We start from the raw sequence: 25,979 nt of genomic DNA, 5'->3' as shown, positions 1-25,979 counted from the left end.
CAGTTAAGCATAGGATGAAAGACTAAAGGAGTGGGAGTGAAAAATCGTTTAATTCAGTCATTCGTCTGAAATTACGGAATCTTTCAGTCATTTTCATTGAAATGAAAAGAAATTCATTTTCATTGAAATGAGGGGAAATTCATTTTCATCCACTATCATAGTCAGTCAAATGAATGAGCAACCTTGACCCATATCGCCTCTGCTTTAATACCTACAAATTACTAAATACTGGAGTGAGTTTATCAGATTTCTAACAGTGTTGTCCAGTAAAATCGTACGGTCTATAAAAATTTACTACCGCTGAACAAGGCTTGGAAGTATTTTAATACTGGATTTCTAAGCGTGCATTTCAAAGAGTTACACAACTGTGACGTTTTCAGTTAGAAAGAATTTCGTCATTGCTGAGCCCACGAGGAAATAAATAGGGAACGGATGCAGTGCCAGAGATGACCAAACATCGATGATTTTGACAACAAATTGGTGACACAAGCGTATTTTAGAACCAATGTTGTTGATGACATAACTCTCTCAGTTAAACAATTGGTCATCATCACAAATATAATTGGTAGTTAGTTGTACTAATAAAATGTATGTATATTAATAAGAAAAACTACCTCAACAAATGGGACAACTGGATACAAACGTCAATTAAATCATTAACAAATTCACAAAACATATGCATATGTAAAGCAGATAAGGGGAATTCTGCAGTAATAATGGATAAAGCAGATTACCAACAAAAAATGGAAAATATAATTCAAGAGGGCCCGTATAATGAATTAATAGCTGATCCAACCCAAGATTTTGCAAAGGAAATTGAGACGAGATGCAAAAAATTACTAGAAGAGGAGAAAATCACAAAAATGGAATATGACGAACTAAACATAAAAAATACGAGAGCACCAATCTTATACGGAGCACCAAAGGTTCACAAAGAGAATGTACCTTTACGCCCAATAGTTGACTTCCGACAATTTCCAACATACCAAGTAGCTTCTTATCTATCAAATATTTTGAAGAAATTGAGCAATAATCACGTTTACACCATCAAGAATTCTGCAGAATTTATTTCCGAAATAAAAAACCTGAAAATTCGACCAGGGGACACAAAGGTCTCATTTGATGTGGTGTCACTATTTACAAAGGTACCCATAGAAGAAAGTTTGAATTACATCAAAAAACTTCTAAACGAAAAAAATGATGGATCTTGGACCAAATTGACAAATGAAGATATTATGGACCTACTAGAAATATGCCTCTCATCGACGTATTTCAAATATGACGGAAAATTCTACCACCAAACAGAGGGAACAGCCATGGGTTCACCCATCTCAGCAATTGTAGCAGAACTCTATCTGCAAAGCTTAGAACACAAACTAGTCACCAGGAACAAGTTCATCATCTTTTGGAGGAGATACGTTGACGACATTTTTGCAATTATTAGAAAAAGAAAATTGGAAGCTGTCCTCAATCAAATCAATGGATTTCACCATGCCATAAAATTCACAGTAGAAAAAGAAGAAAATGGCAAAATAGCATTTCTAGACGTGATGCTCTACGAAAAACCAGACCGAAGCTTAGGCCATCACATTTTCAGAAAAGCAACACATACCAATAAATACTTAAATTTCCATTCCTTCCACCCACCTGCACACAAAATTGGAGTAGTTGATACGCTGCTGACAAGAGCGTTCAAACTCTCAGACAAAGATCATCTCAACAACGAAATAGAATACACCATCAAAATACTCACAAGGAATGACTACCCAGAATCTATGATTCGATACCGCTTGAAGAAAGTCAAACGAAAAATTAACGCAGGACAAAACCAAGACACCAAACAACTAGAAAAACGGATTATTTTACCTTGCGCAGGAAACGTCACAACCAAAATTGCACGATATTTACAAAGAAAATTAGAAGTAGAAATTGGCTATTATCCTGGACCTAAGCTATTCACAATGATATGCAATACAAAAGAAAAAATCAAGAAAACTCAATGCGGCGTGTACTCCATCAAATGCAATGACTGTCCTGCCAAATACATAGGGGAAACCGAAAGAGACTTCAAAACAAGAATATCTGAACATGAAAATGCCATTAGAAATGAAGCAACAACAATTTCACCCGTTGCGAAACATATGATTGAACAAAATCATCAACTAGACCCCAATTCCCACAAACTCATACTTAAGGAACCCAGGAAATTTTACAGAAAATTCAAGGAAGGATTATTCATCAGAAACATAAAAAAAGAAGAAAGGATGAATATATCAAAAGGAATGCCCATAAACTCTATCTGGTCCACAACACTAATTAATTTTTTAATGTATCCATGAATATTATGTCATTGAAATTTCCAAAAATTCAAACAACGTTGTAGTATCTCTGTTTTCTTTTTTCAAACTAATTTATGCCTGATGATGATCCGCTGTAAGCGATCGAAAGCTCGCAATAATCAATAAAATCAAGTCAAAATGTCCTCAAATAGTACCGTCCAAACCAATCTAAATAAAATGTATAATTATTGTAGAATATGGTTCGTAGTATACACTCGAAATAAGGTAGTAATGAATCATTACCATGCGGAATCACTATGTGTCTCTGCCACGTCGGTTACGATTTGTCGTAGAAATGGTAATAATAAGTTTAGGGAAATTCAAATTTAACACATAATGGTATTCACTTCCTTAATATTTGGTAATGAATTTGAATTTCCCTGAACTTATTATTACCATTTCTACGACAAATCGTAACCGACGTGGCAGAGACACATAGTGATTCCGCATGGTAATGATTCATTACTACCTTATTTTGAGTGTATATATACATACATAAATACATAGGTACGCTATGTTTCGTGGAAATGATGGGGGAACTTGACAAGGTGGAGTTGAGGAGGTGGGATTGATAGGGTAGAGTCATACGCAAATTTAAAAAGTTTACTCCGAAAATTTTACCGTTTTTAAAATATTTAATTGGAATTTTATCCCCTTAACTATAATTTTGCATTAAGACTTTGTAAATTATAATACTCTAATAGTAATTATTATGTGTAAGTTTTAAGGATTCGAACAGTTACTAAATTATCAGTACATAACATTAGATATTTAATAAACCGGCTTGTATCCCATTTCCTATTTATGCCGGCAACTATGTAAGTATTTAAGACCCAGTAGCAATATTGGTGTAGACCTGGAAACGAAGTTATGAATATATTTACATATAATGAAAATATTTCATTTTAATTTGACAATTTAGGAATAGAACTACATATTTTTCAACAAAATAAATATGTTTTTCTCATACTTGATTTTCATCGGAATCGATAAGATACATAATTTTGGCCTCAATCACAGAAAGACTTGGCCTGTCTTCGGGGGCCAATTGCCAGCATTCCTCCAAAATTTTGAACCTATGAGTGTACAATTTGTATCTTATAAAGATACGCTTTTTCAAAAAAATTTTAAATAAGTGTATTCACGTCACTCAAACTTGTCATCGCGTCGCTACACATCTTCGAAACTTTCTGGTGTTTGCGGTACCAGTATCGTGAACGACTAATGTATTAGTGGTATTCATTACGAGTTCGAATTGTTGTCAAACGTTAGCAAGATACAAAGATCGTAAATTTAGAAAAAAATGGCCAGAAAATTAATTCGCGAACTTGTGAATCTGTATCCAAGGCTAGAATGTACTGTTATTTTGAGTTCGATTTTTTTTCAAAATTATTAATTACAAACATTCCAACTCGTAATGAATATCCTCATTTTAAATAAACCGTCGCAAACGCGCATACGGAAGTAGCTTCAGACTACTTCACTCCAAGCACTCCCACGACATCGCGGGAACACTTGATTTTACTGTATTTCATCTATACATTCAATTTTTTCAAAAATCTCATTTTGCCCCGACCACACCCCCTAGTGACGAGGGGGTGTGGCACAACTCGGGAGCACTTTATTCTACTGTATTTCATCTATGCATTCAATTTTTTCAAAAATCTCATTTTGCCCCGACCACACCCCCTGGCGCCCGGGGGGTGTGGCACAACGGGGGAACTCAAAATTTCACTCCATTTCATCCATAGATTCAATTGCACTAAAAATCTCATTTTGCCCCGACCACACCCCCTGGCGACCGGGGGTGTGGTCCGGTTGCACCCAAAAGTTGATAGGATCCTCCCCCTGGGGTATTATGTATGATGGCGAAAACCGATTTCGATTATCTTTATCCGTTCTCCCGTTATCCTGCTGACAGACAGACGGACAGACAGACAGACAGACAGACAGACAGACAGACAGACAAAGTCTTCACATAAAGTAGCTGAAGCTACTTAATAAAAATACGGAAACTGAAAATGAGCCAGGTGAAATTTACTTTGCGAGTTTACGAAACATTTACATACGTAAATTGAGAGTCCTACATAATCTACCTGTTTCCCCTAGGAGATGGGCAAGTTCGCAAATGATTTTTCAACCATAAATTTCTTTGCGAAATTTCGAACTTTATTTTTTTAAGAGTATAATAAATAAATGAGTTTTCTGTAGGTCCAATATTTCTATAAAAAAGAATCTGATTGGTTGTCGTGAATGTAGCAACTCTTCGCAAACGTCGCAAAGTTTGTACATATGTTCATATGCAGTTGACGTGAATACCCCCAATTTATCATGAATTAAACTTACATTGCGGACGTAATCAGGGCTGGTGGTTGTAGTCGCAAGCCTTTCACGATTCTCTGCGTGAATCCAATATCCCAACCGAGACCAGGATATGGGACTGATCCCATCGAGTAAACCTCCCACATCGTCACACCCAAGGCCCAGACGTCGCTGCGGATGGAAAATTTCAGCTCGGTGAGAACCTCGGGTGCCAGCCATTTCCAAGGAAGTTGAGTCTGCAATACGTACATATGTACTGGCAGGGCCGTAGGAGCACTGGTTTTAGGTGGAGAGCACTCTCCAGGCCGGACGGCCCGAAGGGCCGTACCGGCCGAGTGATGCAGACACTAGATATAATTGACCCTTCGAAGTATAAGTCATGTTATATATACATAACGTTCCCAACCAACTTTTACATACTTATAAACTTTATATTTTTAACTTGATTTAGTATTACTTTTGAAAAGCTTCAATTATCCCATTATGGAATGCAATATTCAAATTTTAGCCTTCTGGGACGATTTCTGCAAATCGGTTAGCAGAATAGGTCCTGTCAGAAAAAAAATTCAAGTTTGACTTAATAACCCGAGCAAACAATTTCTCAGATATATGATTGTAAAGGCCATACATGGCCCTGTCAATCGAGCATTTAGAAGTTCAACAGCCTACCTGTGTGGGTCCGATCATGCTACACAAATTTCAGTCTCCCATGACTGTTTCGAATATTGTGCATTAAACACTTAACCCGTACCACTAATTACATGATCCCTACTTCACCGAATATTGTTTTGTCTAACCAACCTTTTATAGCAATGCCTAGATACACGGTTTTCTCCAATTTCGTAGAAATCTATGAATCTTACATTTCCTCTCGAACAAACTGATGCACATGCGTTCCCAGGTTTCTAGGAGATGTAATGCTTATTCGCATCTATATCGATAAAAAATAGGCACATATGTAGAAATTGAATTCTGATTTCAACGATAACCAAAATGATTTTAATGATGCAACTTATTCGACAATTTCTGGTTCGTTGAATTTTCCAATCAAGTCTCATTTCTATATTTCTATCCAAAATCGGGAGACTTTGAAAAGCCGGTTTGAACTGAATCTGATTTCTGACACATTTTAATAATCCGGTTTTCGATTCTGTGCAGAATGGCTTTAAACCGTTTTTGAAAACTCCGGTATTAGTTTGATGAACTTAAAAAAGGTTTGCAAATATAGTAACACGCTATAATTTAATCAAAAATCAATATTAAATGTTAGGTAACCTAAGAATTTCAGAATTCTAAATTTGTGCATAGCAGAATCTTTGTGGTTAGATATATCTTCAGTTTTGAAAAAAATATGGTCCAAATCTAAGGTCACAAATTGTTGACCCCATCCCTTAAGAACACGTAAACCTGGAAAGCACTATCTCGAAATTTTGATCCATAAGCGAAATGTTATAACTTCTAAATATCTACAGATATTTATACAGATCTTACCTTTAGATCTACAGATACTTTAATCGGTAGATACTGTCTGTGTTCATCTGTATTTGGGTATATATTTGTAATTGCACCGAGATTTCCACAAATCAAAATGCTAATATTGAGTTTAGCCAACCGTACCAAAATAAAACGAACAAGAAATTGTGGGAGTGCTAAGTTTTGGGGTCGGAGGTAAAAAAGTGTCATCTTTGAGAATGACAATATTTTTTTCCAAAATTGGCTGCCTCTAACCTAACAATAAATATTTTTGGCTTTACCTATGTATTCAAAAATTTACGATTCATGTCATAAGTAGTTTCAGGCAGGATACATACGCCAGATCAAAACCTGTATGTGCAATGTGCATACACGAACTAAGCTTCGTGCGGTTATGACCTGTATAAAAGCATGTGGAATAATCAGGAGACTGGGAAATCCATGCCTAATTAATTTTTAGCACACAAATAAATATATGTTTGTAACGATAGCCGTAGATAAAATATAAACGAAAGCAATTTCCTATGTTAATTTTCTTAATTTTGCACATAAAAGGCCGGACAAGAGATTTACTCTCCAGGCCGGACCAAGGAGAGATACGGCACTGTGTACTGGATAAATATTTACAAGTTATTACGTACAGCAAATTTCCGAAAGTATGTACGTAAATTTAATAAATCTACATACCTACGTAGTTTGCAAAACTTGCAACATTTCGCTAAACATTTTTGCTAAAACATTGTGGAACTTCTACCCTCTCAGCAAATCCTAGCGTGAGTTAATTAAGGAATCAAAAACTGGTTAAAAATAGGTTTTAGATTCAGCAGGAGATCGGTTTTACACTTGAAAAAACAGTTATAAATATACAAAGGGGCAACCAAGTTATCCTAAATTTTTTTTTGCCAAGTTAATAAAATTAGAATAAAATTGCCAAGACCAGTTTTTCGAAATTTTCCAATTTTGAATGTCCTAGTACTCATATAAACATTTATGTACATACATATATCAAATTAACCTGCCACTTTTTTGCATGATCCGGCAAATTTTTCAAACATAATTTGTTATTTGAATTTGTATGGAATTTTGATTCACTAATTGGCATGTTTTGTGTTTATTTTGATTACTCATTTGGCACACTATTTGCCAAATTAACTATGACGCCAGTTAAACGGTATCCAAGGTCCTATGCGATTAACTAAAATTTTACAAAACTCTCACCGGTGTAGTTTTCTTATAGATTGCATAATTTTCTTGGAGGCGTTTTGATAATCCAAAATCCGAAATTTTCACATGATGAATGTTCACGAGGAGTACGTTTCTGGCGGAGAGGTCGCCATGAATGATTTTCTTGTGGGCGAGATAACGCAACCCGTGCGTGATTTGGTAGCACCACACGAGCAAAGTGAGGTCATCGAAACAACCCCCATTTTTCGAGGGGTGGAGCACATTACTGTAAATTTGGTCAGAGGGGGTCTCTTGTCGCTGCTGATTCTTAAAATTTGCTGACGCCACGCGAAGAAAATTGAGGAGATTTCCCATCGGGCAGAATTCAAGAAACATGTAAACTTTGCCTAAAAATGTGCGAAATTATTTATTATTTATGATTTTGACTAGCCTTCTTAAAACGTTGTTTTGACCAGAAACTTAATAAAGTGTATTTAGTCAAGTGTTTTTGTGATACATAAGTGTAAAAATTATGAAATCATGTGAAAATGTGGTAATCTGGGTATTTAATGAGGGTATTCATGACTCCATCGCATCCTTAGTATTCTTCGTATAATACGAATCGTACCAAATAGGAAATAGTTACCATGGTAACTCTTGCAAGAGTTGGCACCTTTCAGATTTCTTCACATAGATAAAAATTTTATGTACTTGGTAAAGCTACGAATTTTACCAAGCTTGACCCCTTCTCTGTTCTCCGTAAAGTATCTTACGATAAGATGGATACCAAGACAATCACCCCTCGTTGAAAAGTATATAAGCAAAAATTTATATACCTATGTAATGAAAAATATTCAAAAAATCTATATCGCAATTTAGCAAAAAAAATTAAAGTGCATTCAAATAACAACATGAACGCAGAAAAAAACAATAAAAAATATGCTACAGAACTATCCCGTTTTGCACGAATTAAGAATTAAGTACCTTTTTGCACTCCTTTCGTGTCACAACCCAGCAACTCGACGATGTTGGGATGACTGCCCAAATACATCATAAGCTTGATCTCATTCATCAACGCGAGAAGTGAGGTCCTCGACACTTCGCCCCCTTCGGGTAACGTCTTCACCGCAACTTGCCTCTCATGCAGCGTCCCACTAACGACCAACCCGAATTCGCCGGAGCCCAAGATTTTGGTAAAATCTGTCAACAAAAATTCACAACTATCAGGAAAAATCACAATACGCAGAAATATTTATTTACGTATTACATATATACCTACATTAGTTGCAAAACAAAGCATAATTACAAAATTTGAAATCTTTCACGAAGCCTTGGGTGAAAAAACTGGAAGGAAATTTTGTTTGTAATTTTCCATCCTCATCGCCATTTAAGTAAGAAAGCCCATGTAAATAAATTATTACGGGTGCCCCATAGATTTCCCCCATTGATATGCACTCGCCGCACATATGTATGTAGATATGTAATTCATCTGCTACCCTCTAAGTATTAGAGGAATCTTCTCTGAGGGTTGATGTAAATGAATGGGGGAGTTTACCCCTAAATTGTATAAATGTTTCGTCCGTCATTAATATTTGGGGGAGTATTTTCATCCCTCTTTAGGGGATAATAATTAATTTTAGGATTACATATCTGAAGAAAGTATCAATTGGGGCTCAGTTAACTGACTCCAACGGACAAATCCATCAGTTTAGATGGGTTTTTAATTCAACTCTTAATTTCACAAAGTCCTTTGCAAGGTTATAACTAGAACTTACGTACTTACACTTTACGCATACATAATTTCAACCAATTAACAGAAAAAAATGCACTAACCAATTTCGTAATCGTTCCTGGAAACCATGAGCTCTTCTCTGTACGGTATTCGTGTATAATTGTCTTCCTCTCCATTGTCTTGGGGTATTTTATTTTGCAATGTGGTTGTCCCATCCTCACTTAAAATGGGGCGATCTCCATTTTTGAACCGTTCCAAATCCTGCCTGGTCAGGTAGGGGTACTTATTCCGATGGTAAACAAGAAACAGTGATATTGCCACGGTGACGAGGAGGAGGACAAGAAGGGCAGCAATTGCAATGTATGTCCATGACATGTTTGATGTAGTTGGAAATCCAAACGGGTCAATTCGAGTTCTAAATAGAAAAAGGGTCAAATTTTACTAATAGATGCCTGTTTAAACAAAATTGTTATCATTCACAAGTCAGTCAACACGATTTCTGACTGAAGATTTTCATACACATTCAGTCACTTTTCAAATTAAATTAATTTCACTTCATCGGACTTCATTTCTTACGTATTAAGCATTGGATGAAAAATGAAATCGTTCAGCTGAAATGACGAAATCTTTCAGTCATTTTCATTCAATTGACGGGAAATTCAATTTCATTCAATTGACGGGAAATTCATTTTCATTCACTATTATAACTAGTCAAATGAATGAATGCAAGTGAACAGGTATGCATGATTTTATTTCGGAAAGCATAGGGAATTATGATATTCTTGGGCAAACAATGACCATACTTTTTTGGTAGTCGCATCATCCCCTGGATAAGTCCGAGTAGCGAGACCTGACCCGATTCTTTGGTACATGATGCGTCATAATTGTCTAATCGTAGCCCGGTTAGCATTACTCCGCGTGGAAGGATTGGTCCAAAATGATGGGATATTTTGGCATAAATGCTTCTCAAGGAGTCAAACGATATCCAGGCGGCTCCCCTCTTCAGGAAGGGAACTTGAGCAACATTATCCCAAAACATGTGCCACTCAACCACGTGACCACCTTGCGCAATGGAACATATCTAAATACGTACATACACAATAAGCAAATTGAACACATTCTTAAAAAATGACAGTAAAAAAATTTTAAAAAAAAACACAAAAAATGAAATGAAAAATAAAAATGAATCAAATGAAAAAAATATGAATTCATTCTTCATTCATTCTTCTTCTTTAGAAGAATCATTTCTTCAAAACAAAATTTTGGTATTCAAAAAAATATTTCAAGTTACTTCATCATATCCAATTCGTTCTGGTGGGTTTCCCGTGATTGATTTTCCCAGCCCGAAAAAGTCCTCCCCATCATCCGTGGATGATGAAAGTTGGTACAAAAATCCAGTCGTGGGCAACTCCAGGACAACATTTCGTACCAGATACTTCTCAAAAAGTAGTTTAAGTCTGCCTGTTATGGATTGATCTTCTGGCTGAAATGCGGCCAGAGGTGAATTATGCCCTGTCCGAGGAGATCCCATGTTAAAGTCGTGACCACGAAGAACGATAAAATCAACGTGACGCGCCATTTCTGTGAAACGTTCCCTGCTAATTGACCCGCCCACGGCATCTTTGACGCTAACTGTTAACAATTCCCGCCCTGATTCAAATGATGTTCTAGTCTGAAAAGAGAAACTTCATTGTTCAAATATACATTCAGAAAGCAGATGGACTGAAGTAGCGGAAGTGTGATGGTTATTATATACCTGTTCACTTTCGTTCATTTGACGGATTATGATAATGAATGAAAATGAAATTAAATACGTTCAGTTGAATGAAAATGAGTACAGAATTCCCTCATTTCAGATGAATGACTGTGAATGAAAGCATTTTTCGCTCTATGCTTAATACATGAGGCGAAGTAAGAAATGAAGTAAGATGAATTGAGTTTGAAAGAAAATGACTGAATGACTGAAGTCATAAAGTGGGATGACGACTTTTGAATAAAAACTGAATTTTTGAACAGGTATGCATTGCATGCCGAATTCTCACTACGTCGATTCCGCTACTTCATGTATTATATCCGTTGCTCGAGCTCAAAAAATAATCTATGTACCTTCACATTTTCCACAAAATCTGACAAAGTTCTGAACCTATGATTATTGTGACTTTTCACGTGTAGTCCGTCAAGTTTGAGTCCTCTGTTAAAAAAGAAAAAAAAACTTTCTTGAAATCATTGACTCGGAAAATTTGGAAAATATCACCTGGGAAGTTCAGGTAAGATGGAGTCATTCTTCGAAAGCAGCCATAATTTTGCCGGATAGTTCGAATTAACAAAAGCTCCCATCATCACTTTTAGACTTTTGTAGTTTTCCCTGACGTAAACAATTTGGTCCAATTGTTCTAGGAAATTGGATGAGTTAACATCTATATTATAATCTGGAAATGTTTGTCTGCAACGGAAGTGAAAGTAATTTTCCGTGACGGAAGTGAAAGTGGGGAAAGTTTCACTTCCGTTCTCAAGCGACATTTCCAGTTAATAATATAGATACAGTACAAAAATAATTATGTCGAATTATGAACAATGCCACTTAATTTGCGCGAAAATTATATAAGCCCGTCGCCCGGCGGGAGACGGGCTTATACACTAGTGTCTGATAATCTACAAAGCATCGTCACATCTACAGAGAGTCCAGCTACATAGTTGCTGAAAACGACTTTGACCTTGAATAACCCCGGAACGGTTTGCCGTAGCGGGTCAAAATTTTGAAGGTCAGTGCTTCTTAAATTACATATAACTAATGTGTCGTGAATTGGAAACCAGTTTGTATTAAGGTTCCTATGGATGACGCGTTCGCGCTTAATCTCACTCTGCCCCTATCCAATGTATTCTAATGCAATTTCTAAAAATTTAATCCACTCCATGAGCTTTGAGATAAATGCAACTTTTGATATTTCAATGTAAAGCTAATTTTTGACACTACAAACAAGTCGATTTGGAAAAAAATAGCGAATTAATTTGTGCGGAAAGTTAGTATGAAACATTGCAAACCAATTGTCTAAGTTTTAAATTTAGTACCAAAAATTGGCTTTACATTGAAATATTAAAAGTTGCATTTATGTCAAAGCTCATGGAGTTGATTCAATTTTTTAGAAATTACATTTCAATACATTGGATAGGGACAGAGTGAGATTACGCGCCAATGCGTCATCCATGAGAACCTTAACTGATATTTGTTGACAGTTTAATAATGGATTACTTCACTTGATTTGAACAGAAGAGCATCTTGCTAGGTGAAAATCCAACTCTCTACTTGCAAAAATGCCTCACTCACAACCCCCTGTAAATGAGAGTTAGGGGCCGTTCATAAATTGTATAAAGTGAGGGAGTGGGGCCAAACGGTCGAATAATATTGTGCTCGCATGTTTACATAAAGGGTAGGTCTAGTGAATCATAATTTTTGCCCTACATAATCTATGAACTGCCCCTCTTCAACGTCTATCGGACTACTGATTTGTAAATATAATTTCCCTCAGGTACCATATTGATTTCATGAATATACCTGATGGCAATCAAATAAAATTTTCAACCAGTTTCCGATTTTTCTTGACGAAAAAGACGAAAATCCACTGTTTAACATTGGTCGGTATAGGGAAAATTCCAGAATTTTGGAAGACCAAGATCGAAAAAATTCACTTTTCACCATCGAGTTTTCCACAAAATACGGAAGAAATACTCTTTTTTTAACAAATTTTGCTGTCAAGGATATTTATCCTGTGTAGTTGGTCGTCAACAGAAAACACAATACTACAAAAATATGCACTCTTAGAAATGGGGTTACGATTATAACCAAAAAGTAAACGTATGTGACTCCACCGCCGTGGTTATAAATTTGTCCTCGAGTGGTTACAATTGTCACCGACTAATTATAAAGTTTCACCGACTTGGTATTAAATTGTCACCAGAGCTAATAAATTTATAACCAGTTGGTGACAAAGTCATAACCACGGCAGTGGAGTCATATACGCTTACTTTTTGGTTATAATCGTAACCCCATTTCTAAGAGTGGGTGTACTTTGGCCGTCAATGGGTTATCTACACAAATGTGTGTATGTAGTTTGGTAGCCAAGAGGTTAAGCCATACCTGGAGTAGGATTTGAACACCCCATTTCCCCATCACATGACCAACTCGAATTATTGCTGAGGACGATATGCGTACACGTGCCCAGTCTGGCGCCTGCCAGGGCAAGGAAGTCTTTCAATCCAGCCAGGGTTTCAAACACGTCCAATTCACAAAACAAGACAGCGTCTTCAACTTGATTGGCCCAATCTGACGAGAAACAATGTAATGCAATCTGTTTTTTCTTTAGGAAATTCAATAACGAGATTTCCATCTTTGTTTTTCTTACATGTCTCGCCCTCCGGGAGGACAAAATTCAAGTCGAAATCTACTTCCTCCGCGATTATGGTGTTATTTCGGAGCAGATCTGAGTTTTTGTTTGAGAAATAAGTAAGAATTTGAGTATGTAGTAATTAATTGAGAATATTTATCTACATACATGGTTTGAGCCTAGTGATGACGGTCAAATTGTTTGAATCACTTCCATAAAGATTGGAAACTTTACACTGAAACGTTTCATTTCCTGGGGTGGTCATGGAAAGCTCGATTTTGTGGACTTTGGTAACATTAGAAGGACAATCGGGATCCTTCAATTCTTCGAAGTTTGACTCGCTCAATAATTTGTTGCTTTGCAGGGTAGCATTTATTTCAGCCTGAAACAAAATGTAAGTTTTACTACACTCGAGTGTAGAGTGCACTCTAAGAAATCTTAGCACTGGATTATATACCACCGACCGGTGATTACATGTACCAGATGGTGATCAAACACTACCGCTTGGGGACGAAATAACCCACCCCCAGCTCGGTGACACAAAATCACCAAGGCTAACACCAGCACCACCAGAGGTCGACGCCGCCGATCTCACGCTGCCGCGCCGCCACACGCCGATGCATTTTACGCGCCGCCGCCGCCGAAAAATTTGATTTCCTATTCCTTTAACATTGCGACACCGCGCCGCGCCGCCGACGCCGCCGAAAAATCACCAAAAACTGGCGCCGCCGCCGCCGAAAATTCGTCGGCGTCAACCTCTGAGCACCACCACCATCACAGAAAAAACCGCCAGCATCAAAGGGAACGTTTATATATTACGTCATCAAAAATTTGGCTCATATTCTACTCGTGTTAAGCTTAAGATGAGTAGGACAGCGAAGGGATGGGTGGGTGGGTGGTGTTAAAGTTGACGTTTTTTTCTTGACATAATACATGGACGTTCCAAAAGCCGGTAGAGTCACTGATTTTCTTGTTGAGTGTGCTTACCCAAGCTAAATTTATGTCTGGTTCTCCAATCCCGCTGCAATTTAACTCAATCGTAGAATTCACCAAGGCATACATTATATTACTTGACGTTTTAGTGGGTAAAAGTATGCTCGGATTTTGAAACAAGTTTCGATACTTGTAAAAGCAAAATTTCTTCCCTTTAAGAGCCTCATTTTCAGCCCGGGTCATCGCGAAATTCGCACTTTTTGACAATGGATACTTCACTTTTCCGCAATACGGGGTGAAATCGTCTTCCGGCGTGGATAAGATCATGACACCGCGTAATCCCGCAGTCATGACGAACTCGACGGTGGCCATGACACTTTTCGGGGTGGGGGTGACCACCCCCCTCGTCCCATTGGAGAGTATGGCCACGCCAGCTTTGGAGTCCCATAATAAATCCATCCCGCTGTTCTCAACGATTTGGCAAATCTGGTGGAAATTTGTAAAGAATTTTTTTGATGTTTCACAAAGCATTAAAGGGACTGGATAAAAGACGTGATCAATTTATGGGGCTGAATAGATTACGTAATCTGTGCCATATTTTCTAGTGAGTAATCAGGGATTATCTGATCCGACGTGATTTTCAGACCGTTTACTACTTTGTATGTATTAACTACATATACATAAAGGGATCCAATCGGATATTGTCGGATCGGATCGGATAGGGTCGGATCCGATCGGATGGGAAGGATCGGATACATGTGAACGGCCTAAATAAGATCCGATCCGACTCAAACCGAAGTATTGAATCTACCTCTATTATTTTCTTCAGAAACAAAAATTATCAAAATTCTGCGCATTGCGGGATAAAATTTTTCTCAGAAAATACACAAAAATCAGCAAAATTTTGCCCGTCGATAATAAAATTTCTGGAAAATTAACGATTATTTCAATAATCCAAGGGTTTGCTGCGCTAAATTTTCTAAAAATCGGTCACATCTTTTACGCAAAGCCCCAACTTTTGTAATAAATCGAATAGAAACCCACTTCGTTATAGCCCCACAAATCATTTTGGAAATTCCTTTTCACACTTCCATCCATGGTGGAAAACTGGCCTAGAAATCCGAACATGTAAACCTGCAGGACAAACTTATTTCCGGCACGAATTCCCTTTCCGTCTAAGTAATTAGCCGGCGTGAAAAAGAAATTGGCCAAGTCGTCATAATTTCGTCCGGAAGGATTGACCATGACAAGGTCGAACATGTCGTTGACGTCGGATATTTTCCCGTCCTGCATTATCAGATCGCTCGTCAAGACAAGATTCTCTGGAGCAAAGTCCATCTTGAGAGCCTGTAAAGCATGTAATATTTTTATTAAAACAAGCAAAAGTCCTCATAATAAACCGTTGCCAACGAAATGCAGCAAAGGGGTGAAGCGAAACGGTCTTAAAGACATGGAACGTCAAAACTATGTCGATTTCTGCACCCTAAACTATGTCTAAAACGGAAAAATACAAAATTCGACATCTTCGACCCTTAGCGTCATCACCGTGGCCCCGTGACCTTATGACCTAACACGCCAATCTTAGAACACATCCGCACATCAAAAATTAGAAATTTGTTGGCGAAAACCACATGTCGAAATTCGAATCCGTTCTAAAATTATCGTGCATACGGACGGACAGACCGTAAAACAGACGGACAAGATATTTCCATGAAGGGATTTCACTGCGCTTCACCCCTCAATAAATACATAGATAAAGTAAAAAATATGTACAGGGGTTAAAGAATATTTAGACGATGAAAAATAAACAGTATAAAAATTCAACAATTTACACTCTTACGAATAATGTGACTCTTTTGAAACGAAACGTTCAAAATTATGTATGTATGTTATGTAAACAATGTTAAATCCAGAATAAACTTTGCTTTTTTCCAAGTTACTCTAGAGTTCATGTAGCTTGCTTAAAACTTACAAAGGATTGATGGTGAATTTATGCACTTTTCAAAAATTATATTTTTAGTGCAATCCCTAATTTCAAATAAAATATATATACATATATATAAATGACAAAAACGAAAAAAGCTTTAACCTTAACCACTGCCCGGTATCGTGCTTTGGTACGGCTGCGATCCTCTCCGTTAAAAGCTTGGTTAAGGTGCACACCTTGAAAACCGTGGTCTCTGAAATATTTGGTTCGCAGAAATAGGAGTTAGTTAAATCGTAATTAAAGATTTTATCCGGATAACCAGGTAAAGTAACGTAAACTGTGAGTATTTACTAAGATAATTTCATGGCGAGAGAAATCTGAAATGTGTTTGCCACACTCTTAGCAATCTATACCATCACATTCCGTGATGGTATAGATTTGGTGATAACTTCAATCCGGGTTTGTGTAATACGTAGGTAGTTTGATTCCAAGTGATAAGTTTTCATCACCACAAAGGTACATATGTATGTATGAACATATATGTATATTTTTCACTATATGGTAATACCCGTTATCACCATCATACATACATATTTACACTCCGGTTGGTGATGATTCAATTTGCTAAGAGTATGCAAGAAAAACTTGAAGTGCGACTTACCTCACTGTGTTTTTAACTTTGTCAAGGAAAAACCTCATATTGTGGGCATATGCGTCCGGATTTGTGGGAGTGCCGAACGGGTTCATCTCTTCGTACTGGGGTTCACCGATGTAGTCGTACACGCCGCCGGGCAACACGGTCACGTCGAGGAGAAATTTGGTGGTGGGATATTTTTCATGGAGCTGTTTAACCACGGGGAGCGCACCTGGACAAAAATCAGAGGAGCATGGTTTAAAGTAGGGCACTCAAAATCGATTTTTGGAACATTTTCGAATATTTTAAAGCGAGAAAAACCAAAAACGTTTTAATCGATTTTAGGATCATTTTCAAACATTTTAAAACGAACAAAATCAAAAACCCAGTTTTTCAAAATGTTCCACATTTTGATTTCCGATAACTAAATAAGCATGCAAATCCTATTTATTAAGCGGGACTGGAATGCTGAAAGACAGACACATTGCAGACGGACAGGCAGACGCATATGTATTTACATAAAGTGTTTCACACCGTAACATCGTAACAAGATAAAAACTTACGGAACTCGTTGTTTTCTTGGATTCCGAGATTGTAAGAAAGGCTGAGTCTCGTACAGATCACGTGGGTGCACAGACTCCCGTCGAAATTTTCACCCGGAGTGAAGGTAATATCGGAAAGGCCGGGTTTTGCGGGGCGATACGTCGAAACGAGGTGGAATAAACAGACCACAGTTCCCGAATGGTTGGAAATTGCTATTAAAAAATTAACTATTGCAATAATTCGGCCTATCAGGGACGTTCTTATAATTTGAAAATTTTGCAAATGGAACGTTTTTTAATTTTTTTTAGACAAAGAAATGTTTCCCATTAAATCTACAAATGACATGGATATGTTGTTTTACTCAACCTTGAGTTAATTTTGCTTATTTTATTTACAATTAGAGTGTACATACAACTCTAGCAGATTTTTAAGTGTGCATATATTATGTATTTAATATGTAAGGGCTCACAAATATTCTCTGCCTCTGGAGGAAGATGGAATACTTCCTTGTCCACCTTTTCAATCCGTGGAGGAAGGTCGTCCATCCAACCACCGTTCGCGTCGCTAATTACCACCACACCGAAAAATATGACGATTCGCATCCGGGATTTAAAAATCTTGAAAAGCATCTTTTTAACAAAACAAAAATTGGAACTATTTTCTTCGGTAGGTGAGAAGCCGACTATGTACTTATGTTTGCTTTAAAAGGATATACGCAAAGCATGAGGTCATACTTACTTGGTAAACCGGATGTGTCATGTGGTTTCCTCTGATTTTTTTTAAGTTTACCCAATATTGTGAGTGATTGTTGAATTAGAGCTGTATCTCTATTCACTCTTAGAAATCCAGTATTATATAAAATAATTTCTAGTGGTATTCAAATAAATATGACTCTACTAAATATGTACATAGGTATTGATAAGAAATAGGTAACGGCTCAATATTTAAGCTTTGCAATATCGCTTAAACACATTTTTATGGACGAGTATAATTTTAATACCAAGCGGTAGCGACTTTCATGCAGAGGTGAGATTGAAATAGGGTTCAACCCGACCTATCCGGGTTTGGGCGTGTTAGGTTAAAAAATAAGCAATCGGGCGAGTTGGGTTTGAGCTCATTAAAGTAGGGTTGGGTTTTAGGAAACCATCTCACCTCTGCTTACCTACAAATCAATAAATATCTGCATACATAAGTCTATCAGATTTCTAAGCGTTGGGTAGTAAAATCAAACCCGTTGGTACAAATTTACTACCGTTGAACACCACATGGAAGTATTTACTACACGATTTCTAAGAGTGCATTACATAAATATTTTTATGGAAGGTTCGTCATAGAAAATAATTATTGTCACGAAAACAAAATCCTGACGGGTCAAGCAATCGAAATGTCTGAATATATTTATTTATTAAAGACTAGCGGATAAGCCCGTCTCCCGCCGGGCGAGAGCTTATTTGATTATCATAAAAATTGAGTGGGATTGTTCATAATTCCACGGAATTATTTTTTATTGAATTTACATATATAATTAGCTGGAAATGTTTGTTTCGTGCCATTCGAAACTTAACTTTCTCCACTTTCACTTCCGTTGCAGGCAAACATTTCCAGCTTATAAGATAGATAATGACGTGAACTATATTCCGAGTAAAACTGTGCTGATGCACTTGATCAACCACAATGTCTGTTATCAATGGCCGCGCAAGCGCGTGGGTCCATGGGCATGGGGACAATGTCCCCATGGTTATTCGATGTCTCCATAATCCGCCCATGTTATATGAAGCCCGCCCTCACCTATATACCCCTACAATGTTAATGTCCCCACGGTTTCCGTGACCAATGTTTTGTGGTGACGGATCCTGCTTAAAGTAATCTATCATTTTCAGTTACAAATAGCTGAGCACACTTGGTAATAGATAAGTAGCCTATTCTAGGATGGAGATGACCACATATTGATGACAGTTACCGCGGAAGATAACTTGGACCGTGGGGACACTTATTTTTCAAGCTCAATACATTTTGTCAACAAAATCCAGCTTTTGAAAAAAATACAAAACTTTAATTAAAATTTTAGGTAATTTAGTTTAAAAAAATCAAAATAGCTGATTATTCCAAAATGAATTGTATATTTCGATGACACTAGTCATGAATTTTATCAATTATGTTGAAATGGTTTCCCTTTAAATTACTTATCTGTGTATCACGAAACGGTGGGGACGAATGCATTGCATGTCCCCACAGTAAAAATTCCATGGGGACATTGTCCCTATGTCCCACGCTTCTGCGGCCACTGGTGGATGATCAGGACAATAAATAAGCGTATTTTCGAACCAATGTTACTAATTCTATTGTACAGCTTTCTGTATTGAAAAATTGTTCATCCGCAAAAGCAAAAATATTTAATATTCATAGTTAGTTTTATGTATGCGCATATTCAGAGTATGTACATGCACGCTTCAAAAGGGTAACATCATTTTGAAGAGTGTACATACATAAACTGACCCACTGATATATGTAACGATAATATAAAGAACCTGAAGCTACATATGTATTTAATAACTACTCAAAAATTATGAACAATATACATGTATTTACCATATGTAAAGGAAATTTTAATGAATCATAATCGCGATAATTGTCACATGGCATACATACATACACACACGCCGTGCCGTACTGGACAGATAAACGTGCGGACAAAACGATAACATAAAGTAGCTTATGCGACATAATAAACTATTAAAGCTTATATGTATGTACATATATATTACAAATCCCTAATGTAAAGAAATTTTACGATTCATAACTTTTCATGAAAATTGTGGTCTCACTCTCGCTTTCATTTCCATGCACACGCTACGCTCTGGGAACAAAGAAAATATACGGACCACATTCCAGTACAGTAGTGTAAAAAGTGCATGGAAACATTGATTTTGTGGGACATTCACAACTTGGAAAAATCCTGATCGGAAACGAAAACTAGCTTTTGTTACGTAATCATTTAAAACTCGCGATTTGTCGACACTTCATCATTTACGTGGATGCTCCCCCCTCACGCATTTCCAGGGAAGATGCGTAAGAATACGCGTGCATGCGTACATGGGAACGTCCATAAATCACGTGATCGATTAGAGGGGGGGAGGGGGTCTGAAATTTGTCACCAATTATCACGGGGGGGGTAGATGGTCAGATGTCACGTGACATGAGTAGTATATACAAAAGTTTTTTAAACTTTTGTATATGCCAATAAATGTCATGAGAGAGTTATATATAAACTCTCTTGGCATACCACACGCACGTTATATAAATTTGATTTTCATTTTGCATATTTAGAAACTTGCTTCGACTTAAATACTTATGTCTGACTGGCGTATTAAATAGGTATTTACACATGTGTGTAGTGTAGCTCTAATTTGATTAATGATTTAAAAAATATTGTTGTTCCGGACAACATGATTTAATTTGAGCATCTCCTGTCACGTGACCGGTGGGGGGGGGGTAGCGAAATTATCACCACCGGTCACCTAGGGGGGGGAGGGGGTCAAAATTGGCCAAAAATCGATCACGTGATTTATGGACGCTCCCCATGCACAAAGATGTTTTTATTCCAGTTTCACTTCCAGAAAAAAAAAAACAAGCTTTTTCGGCCTCCATTTCTATTTCGGTGAATAAAGGATAAGATTAAACAATGTAAAGTTAAGAATAAATTGTGCTTGTGCAGGTTCGAGATAATTGGAACAAATTCCAGGTAATTGCGCAAACTTAATTAGTTAACGTTATTATGCAAAATTAGTTAGTAGAGTTTTACTAATGAAATGGTCTTACATTTGTAGGAAATATCCAGCCAGATAATAACTTAACTTGACTGCGGCTTATTTGGGCCATATTATGCAATCGTTGAGCTGATTTCTAATACCAGGTTAACACATATTCGCAAAATACATAAATAAAATTAAGTTATGTAACGAGGCAATTCAAACAAACTTTTACAAATTAAAGAGATCAAAGTAAATTTGCAACAATTTGTGAGCTAATTTTCCTCCCAAATTTTTGTAAAATTTTTGTAAAAAACCTTGTAAGTTTATAGAATTCTAGGATTTTACATAAACTGCGTGAATTCCGCCGTTGTAATCGTGATAAATTTGTAATTATATTTTTATTTAAACTGATAGGACGCTGGTAAATCATGGAATCGGACGTAGATTTGTTACGTTTAACTCGGAATTTGTGGACTATTTTGGCCGGTCTATGTATGTATGTACATACCAGGTAAGTATGTATAAAAGCTGAATTAATTAGCGTGCAGATTGTTATGTTTGGTAGTATTTAATAATGCTTAATTTGGCAGGGAACTTTGGCAGGGAATTTGGCATAAAAAAAACTCTGGACATGAACTGGACAATTTTAATTCGAAAATTTGCCAATCCATCGCCATCCATATTCGCAGGATTACACGCCAACTAAAAGTTTGTAATCGGAGATCATCATTTAGATGAGAATAATTTTTAGGTTATGTAATTTTATACTAAAAATGGCCCCATAAGAAAACGTATTTATGTATTTAAGCATGAGAATTTAAGGTTGGAAGTTTAGCTTTACTACAGTTAGGAATAATTAGTGCACATATTCAATTAGTTAATTACTTCCTTGATACATACGTCACAACCCTGAAAAAAAGTATGTATAATTTCTTGGTAATTGAGAATAGCTAGTTGTTGATTTGAAATATCTTCGATATCATATTTAGAAATTTCAGTAAATATGAAATATATAATCGTTTCTTATCAAACTCTTTAATTACTAGCAATTACTAATTAAAATTCCTGACAAGACTTGACTCAAATTATTTTATTTTGTTTGCCCAAACTTGTCAAATTAAATATTTGACATAATTACGAAAAATTCCATAAGACAAATTCTTTTTTTTTTGGATTTTTAAACATTCCTTTTTATCTACAAAATCCAACCTAGTGGAACAATAATTAACTCTGAAGGTTAATTTTTGTAACTTAAGGTTAAAATTCGGAAAAAAGAAGGTTAAAATTTGTAACTCATTACGGTTACAAATTTTAAATATGAAAACATTCTATATATTGATTCCTCATGTACTACAAATGTATACATGAGGAATGCAACTATTTGATGGACAGTGTATTTTGTATGATTTACAAATTACGCACTTTAAAATAGGTTTTTAATGTTTATATTTTTCATAGTTTTAGAACGCATTTAACTCACTCATACATTTGCGGTAGGCGAATTCACTTCATTTAAAGCCAGATACGAATCAAACATTACTCATTAATGTATTTTTATTATTATTTTGCATTGCTGTAGATTACATATATTAAACTCACGTACATAACGATCGTATAAAGACGAACGAACCAACGTTGCACTGATTCCCTGGGTCTTCCCAATTGCTGTATAATGACCTCCACTGTAATCGATATCATAAGTGAGTAGGTTTGTTGGTCTAAAAATTTGTCAATACTTTCCACCTTTACATGTATTAAATGTGGTTTATATGATCTCCCTATAATAAATAGTCATTTCATTTTGGTTTATAATTTCAATAGTTAGGAATCCTCCCTTAATCCTTTATTAGTTTGTCAATGACTCAATTACGATGGTGTACAATTCGAGATCAAAGTCCTTCCAAAGTACTGAATACCGATGAATATATGCAGGACAACTTATCAATGGATACATTTTTACTCCATCAAGTTCTGCAAAGCAGGTTGGTATTCTGTAGAATACTTTGTACTTTAAGACAAAAATGAAACCTATGTATGCATTTGAAATGTAAAATTTTGAGCCATTAATCTCGTAATGTGTGCATACATATGTTTGGTAAACACTAATTCGTAGAAGTAAAACACGAACCAAGCCACCCCGTAATGCCATGTTCTTAATTTTGGTATTTTTGAAATGTTGAGTGATAAAACTCTAAAATACAGACAATGGTATATTATTTCGGCCAAAACTGAAGTGAGTAGAAACCTCCACCTTCGTTTCCCAAATGGATAGATATTGGTATGAAATATCTTCCCTTGTGTTTTCATCTGCAAAATTTTAGCATGGTTGATACCACGGTTGACATTTTTATAGATGTTAATCACACACCTCAAAGTGGTTAAATGTTATAAATGGTCCACAATATAGCAATGGAAGATATATGTAGCATGTATTGCTCTAATTGTAAGAGACGTGCAACGCTAAGTTTTTCATTCTCAGTTCTGTCTCATATGTCTAGACAAAAGCTTATTTTATTAGCAATTCTGTTAAGCATCTGGATTGCTTTAATTAATTCAAGTACAACGGTACCATGTAAAACACTTTGTATCCTGCTTTTTCAAACTTAAAAACTGGGCTTGTATCCCTGGTTCTTAAAAACCTGTATGGTAATTGCATGGACGTGGGCTACGGCCTGAGGTACTGGGCCTCTGGCGTCTGAAATGCAGATTCGTAATAAATATCGCAGAGACAAAATTTTGAAAATTTAGAAAGTATATAAATACATATGTATATTTAGAATATTCAACTTCGTATACACAGGAAGACCGATTTGCGAACTCCTTAACGGAATCTCATAGATATTTATATCTTCTACATATTTCGTCTCCACTTTTTTAACAAAATAGAAATTAATATTACTTCCGTTGTCGTATAGTGTGATCTTCTCGTGCATACGTGAATGAAATAAATTAGGATTATGTACTCGAAACACCGTCAACTCCTGTACATGCATAAATAAGCCCAAGAGTTTCATTCCACAGATTACCATTCTCTCTTATATCCCGAGTCAGACTCTAATGTGCTGAGATTGGGTTTTTAATTAAACTTGGCAAGAGTTACATATTTGATTTGTAATCTTGCTAAACGTGGTTTTCGTAACGACATGTGGAGACATTTATGGTGTGGAGACATTTATGACCATGGTCATATTTATAGCACGTGTTTCAAACAACGTTTCTTGAGGCAATTTGTGCCATGGTCACAATTTGTCAAAATATTTGAGGCCAAAGTTGAAAAAAGGGCGATTTTTACCAGGGGGAGGAAGCTAACTCAACTTCCATTCTCTTCCCGTCCTAAAAATTGCACATTTTTCAACTTTAACCTCAAATATTTTGCCAAATTCTGACAATGGCACAAACTGCCTCAAGAAACGTTGGTTGTATTGACATGGACCAAGTAAAATCGAAATTGCAACCAAATCGGAGGGTTACACTTCACACCATCGCATTATTAGTTCCAATATAATTAATAACATACATACCGTAAAACCTCTATTTATAGCCCTATTCTAATTATAGCCGGTCTCCAAATATAGCCGGGTCTAGACACCAAGATTTCAAAATTTTAGCCGGGTCTCCAATTATAGCCGGGTCTCTAATTATGGCCTGTCTTATTCTCTTTGTCCCAGTTCAAGGTCAATTTAAGAAAAATGTTGAACATTATGCTAATCAACGAATAAGTTGATCTATTAATTTTTAGCTATCAATTTCAAGTTAGTAGTAGATATAATCATGACAAAATTAAAAAACCCTGCTAAATCTCGTTTGAAGATGTAGGTTTAAAGTGAATAGGTTACTGATGGCATATCTTGCTAAATAAAAGAACGGAAAAACTCAAATTGAGTCAGCATGATTTTGTAAAATCCAAAATTTTGGGCGGAACAAAATTTAGCCGGGTCTCTAATTATAGCCGGTCTCTAATTGTAGCCGGGGCCGGGACCCTCAGTTTTCGATTTTAGCCCCGGCTATAAATAGAGTATTTACGGTATGTATGTATGTGATCATAAATTCTATTTCTTCCCATAATTAAATATAGAGCCCCTAAAACACAAATTATCCCCCTTATCCCCAATGGTATGGGGTCGTTACATGCTAAAATAACCCACCTCGTTGGAATGCTGATTAAAATCCTATTAATTTGATAACCCACGCGGTATTTTAAGCCTTTGGTTACCGCTAGTCCTAGCCCCTACTACGAGGTGTACATATATATCCCATATATGTACATACTGTGAAGATAGCTTCCTTCTATCTCACTCTGTTCAAAAGTTACCACATATTTATGCACTCTAAGAAACCCGGTAACTAAGTTATTACCAGGCGGAGTTTCTAAATGACTCTACCGCATGGTAATTAATTTGTTATTGAGTGGTAGACATTTTGTTACCAAACCGATAATAACCCTGGTCGCCAAATTTGAAAATATTACCAGTTGGTAACTAATTTGCTACCACTCAATAATGAATCTACCGCATGGTAATTTACCATGCGGTAGAGTCACATAGATACTCCGCCTGGTAATAACTTAGGTACCGGGTTTCTTAGAATATAAGTCTGATTCAATGTTAAAGACTTTAAAGTTCGCTGATTAAAGTTCTCAACAAGTTATTTGATTTGCAATCTTGATAAACGACGTTTTGTTTGAATGATTTGAAACAAGACTATGGGAAGAAGCCATTAAACTGGTCATAGAGCACGTGTTTCAGTTATTTTGGAGATTTTTGGAGAGACCGTAATCC

At 36.4% G+C, this 25,979-nt stretch overlaps 2 protein-coding genes and 1 long non-coding RNA gene across 3 annotated transcripts; 2 read left to right on the top strand and 1 right to left on the bottom strand.

Moving 5' to 3' along the window:
* The first annotated feature begins 716 nt into the window (after positions 1 to 716).
* LOC110855495 lies at positions 717 to 2,339 on the top strand. Its single transcript, XM_022103901.1, has one exon. It carries the CDS (start codon positions 717 to 719, stop codon positions 2,337 to 2,339), a length of 1,623 nt encoding a protein of 540 aa, XP_021959593.1.
* Positions 2,340 to 2,962: 623 nt separating this feature from the next.
* Positions 2,963 to 18,116, bottom strand: LOC110855493. The gene is made up of 19 exons (XM_022103900.2): positions 17,919 to 18,116; positions 17,470 to 17,661; positions 16,934 to 17,138; positions 16,435 to 16,525; positions 15,390 to 15,692; positions 14,400 to 14,831; positions 13,581 to 13,794; positions 13,431 to 13,508; positions 13,166 to 13,351; positions 11,285 to 11,423; positions 11,137 to 11,221; positions 10,322 to 10,702; positions 9,834 to 10,111; positions 9,132 to 9,445; positions 8,283 to 8,498; positions 7,353 to 7,705; positions 4,686 to 4,897; positions 3,310 to 3,415; positions 2,963 to 3,195 (listed from the first exon to the last, which is right to left on the bottom strand). Exons 1-19 carry the CDS (start codon positions 18,076 to 18,078, stop codon positions 3,166 to 3,168), a joined length of 3,975 nt encoding a protein of 1,324 aa, XP_021959592.2. The 5' UTR covers positions 18,079 to 18,116; the 3' UTR covers positions 2,963 to 3,165.
* Positions 18,117 to 21,116: 3,000 nt separating this feature from the next.
* On the top strand, positions 21,117 to 21,716 carry LOC118437269. Its single transcript, XR_004835988.1, has 3 exons — positions 21,117 to 21,191; positions 21,277 to 21,362; positions 21,616 to 21,716. It is a non-coding gene; the product is annotated as an uncharacterized LOC118437269 (long non-coding RNA).
* The last annotated feature ends 4,263 nt before the right edge of the window (positions 21,717 to 25,979 follow it).

Source organism: Folsomia candida, unplaced genomic scaffold (genome assembly GCF_002217175.1).
Source record: "Folsomia candida strain VU population unplaced genomic scaffold, ASM221717v1 Fcan01_Sc012, whole genome shotgun sequence".
Classification (NCBI taxonomy): Eukaryota; Metazoa; Arthropoda; class Collembola; order Entomobryomorpha; family Isotomidae; genus Folsomia; species Folsomia candida.
This window is presented reverse-complemented; position numbering and strand designations above follow the sequence as displayed.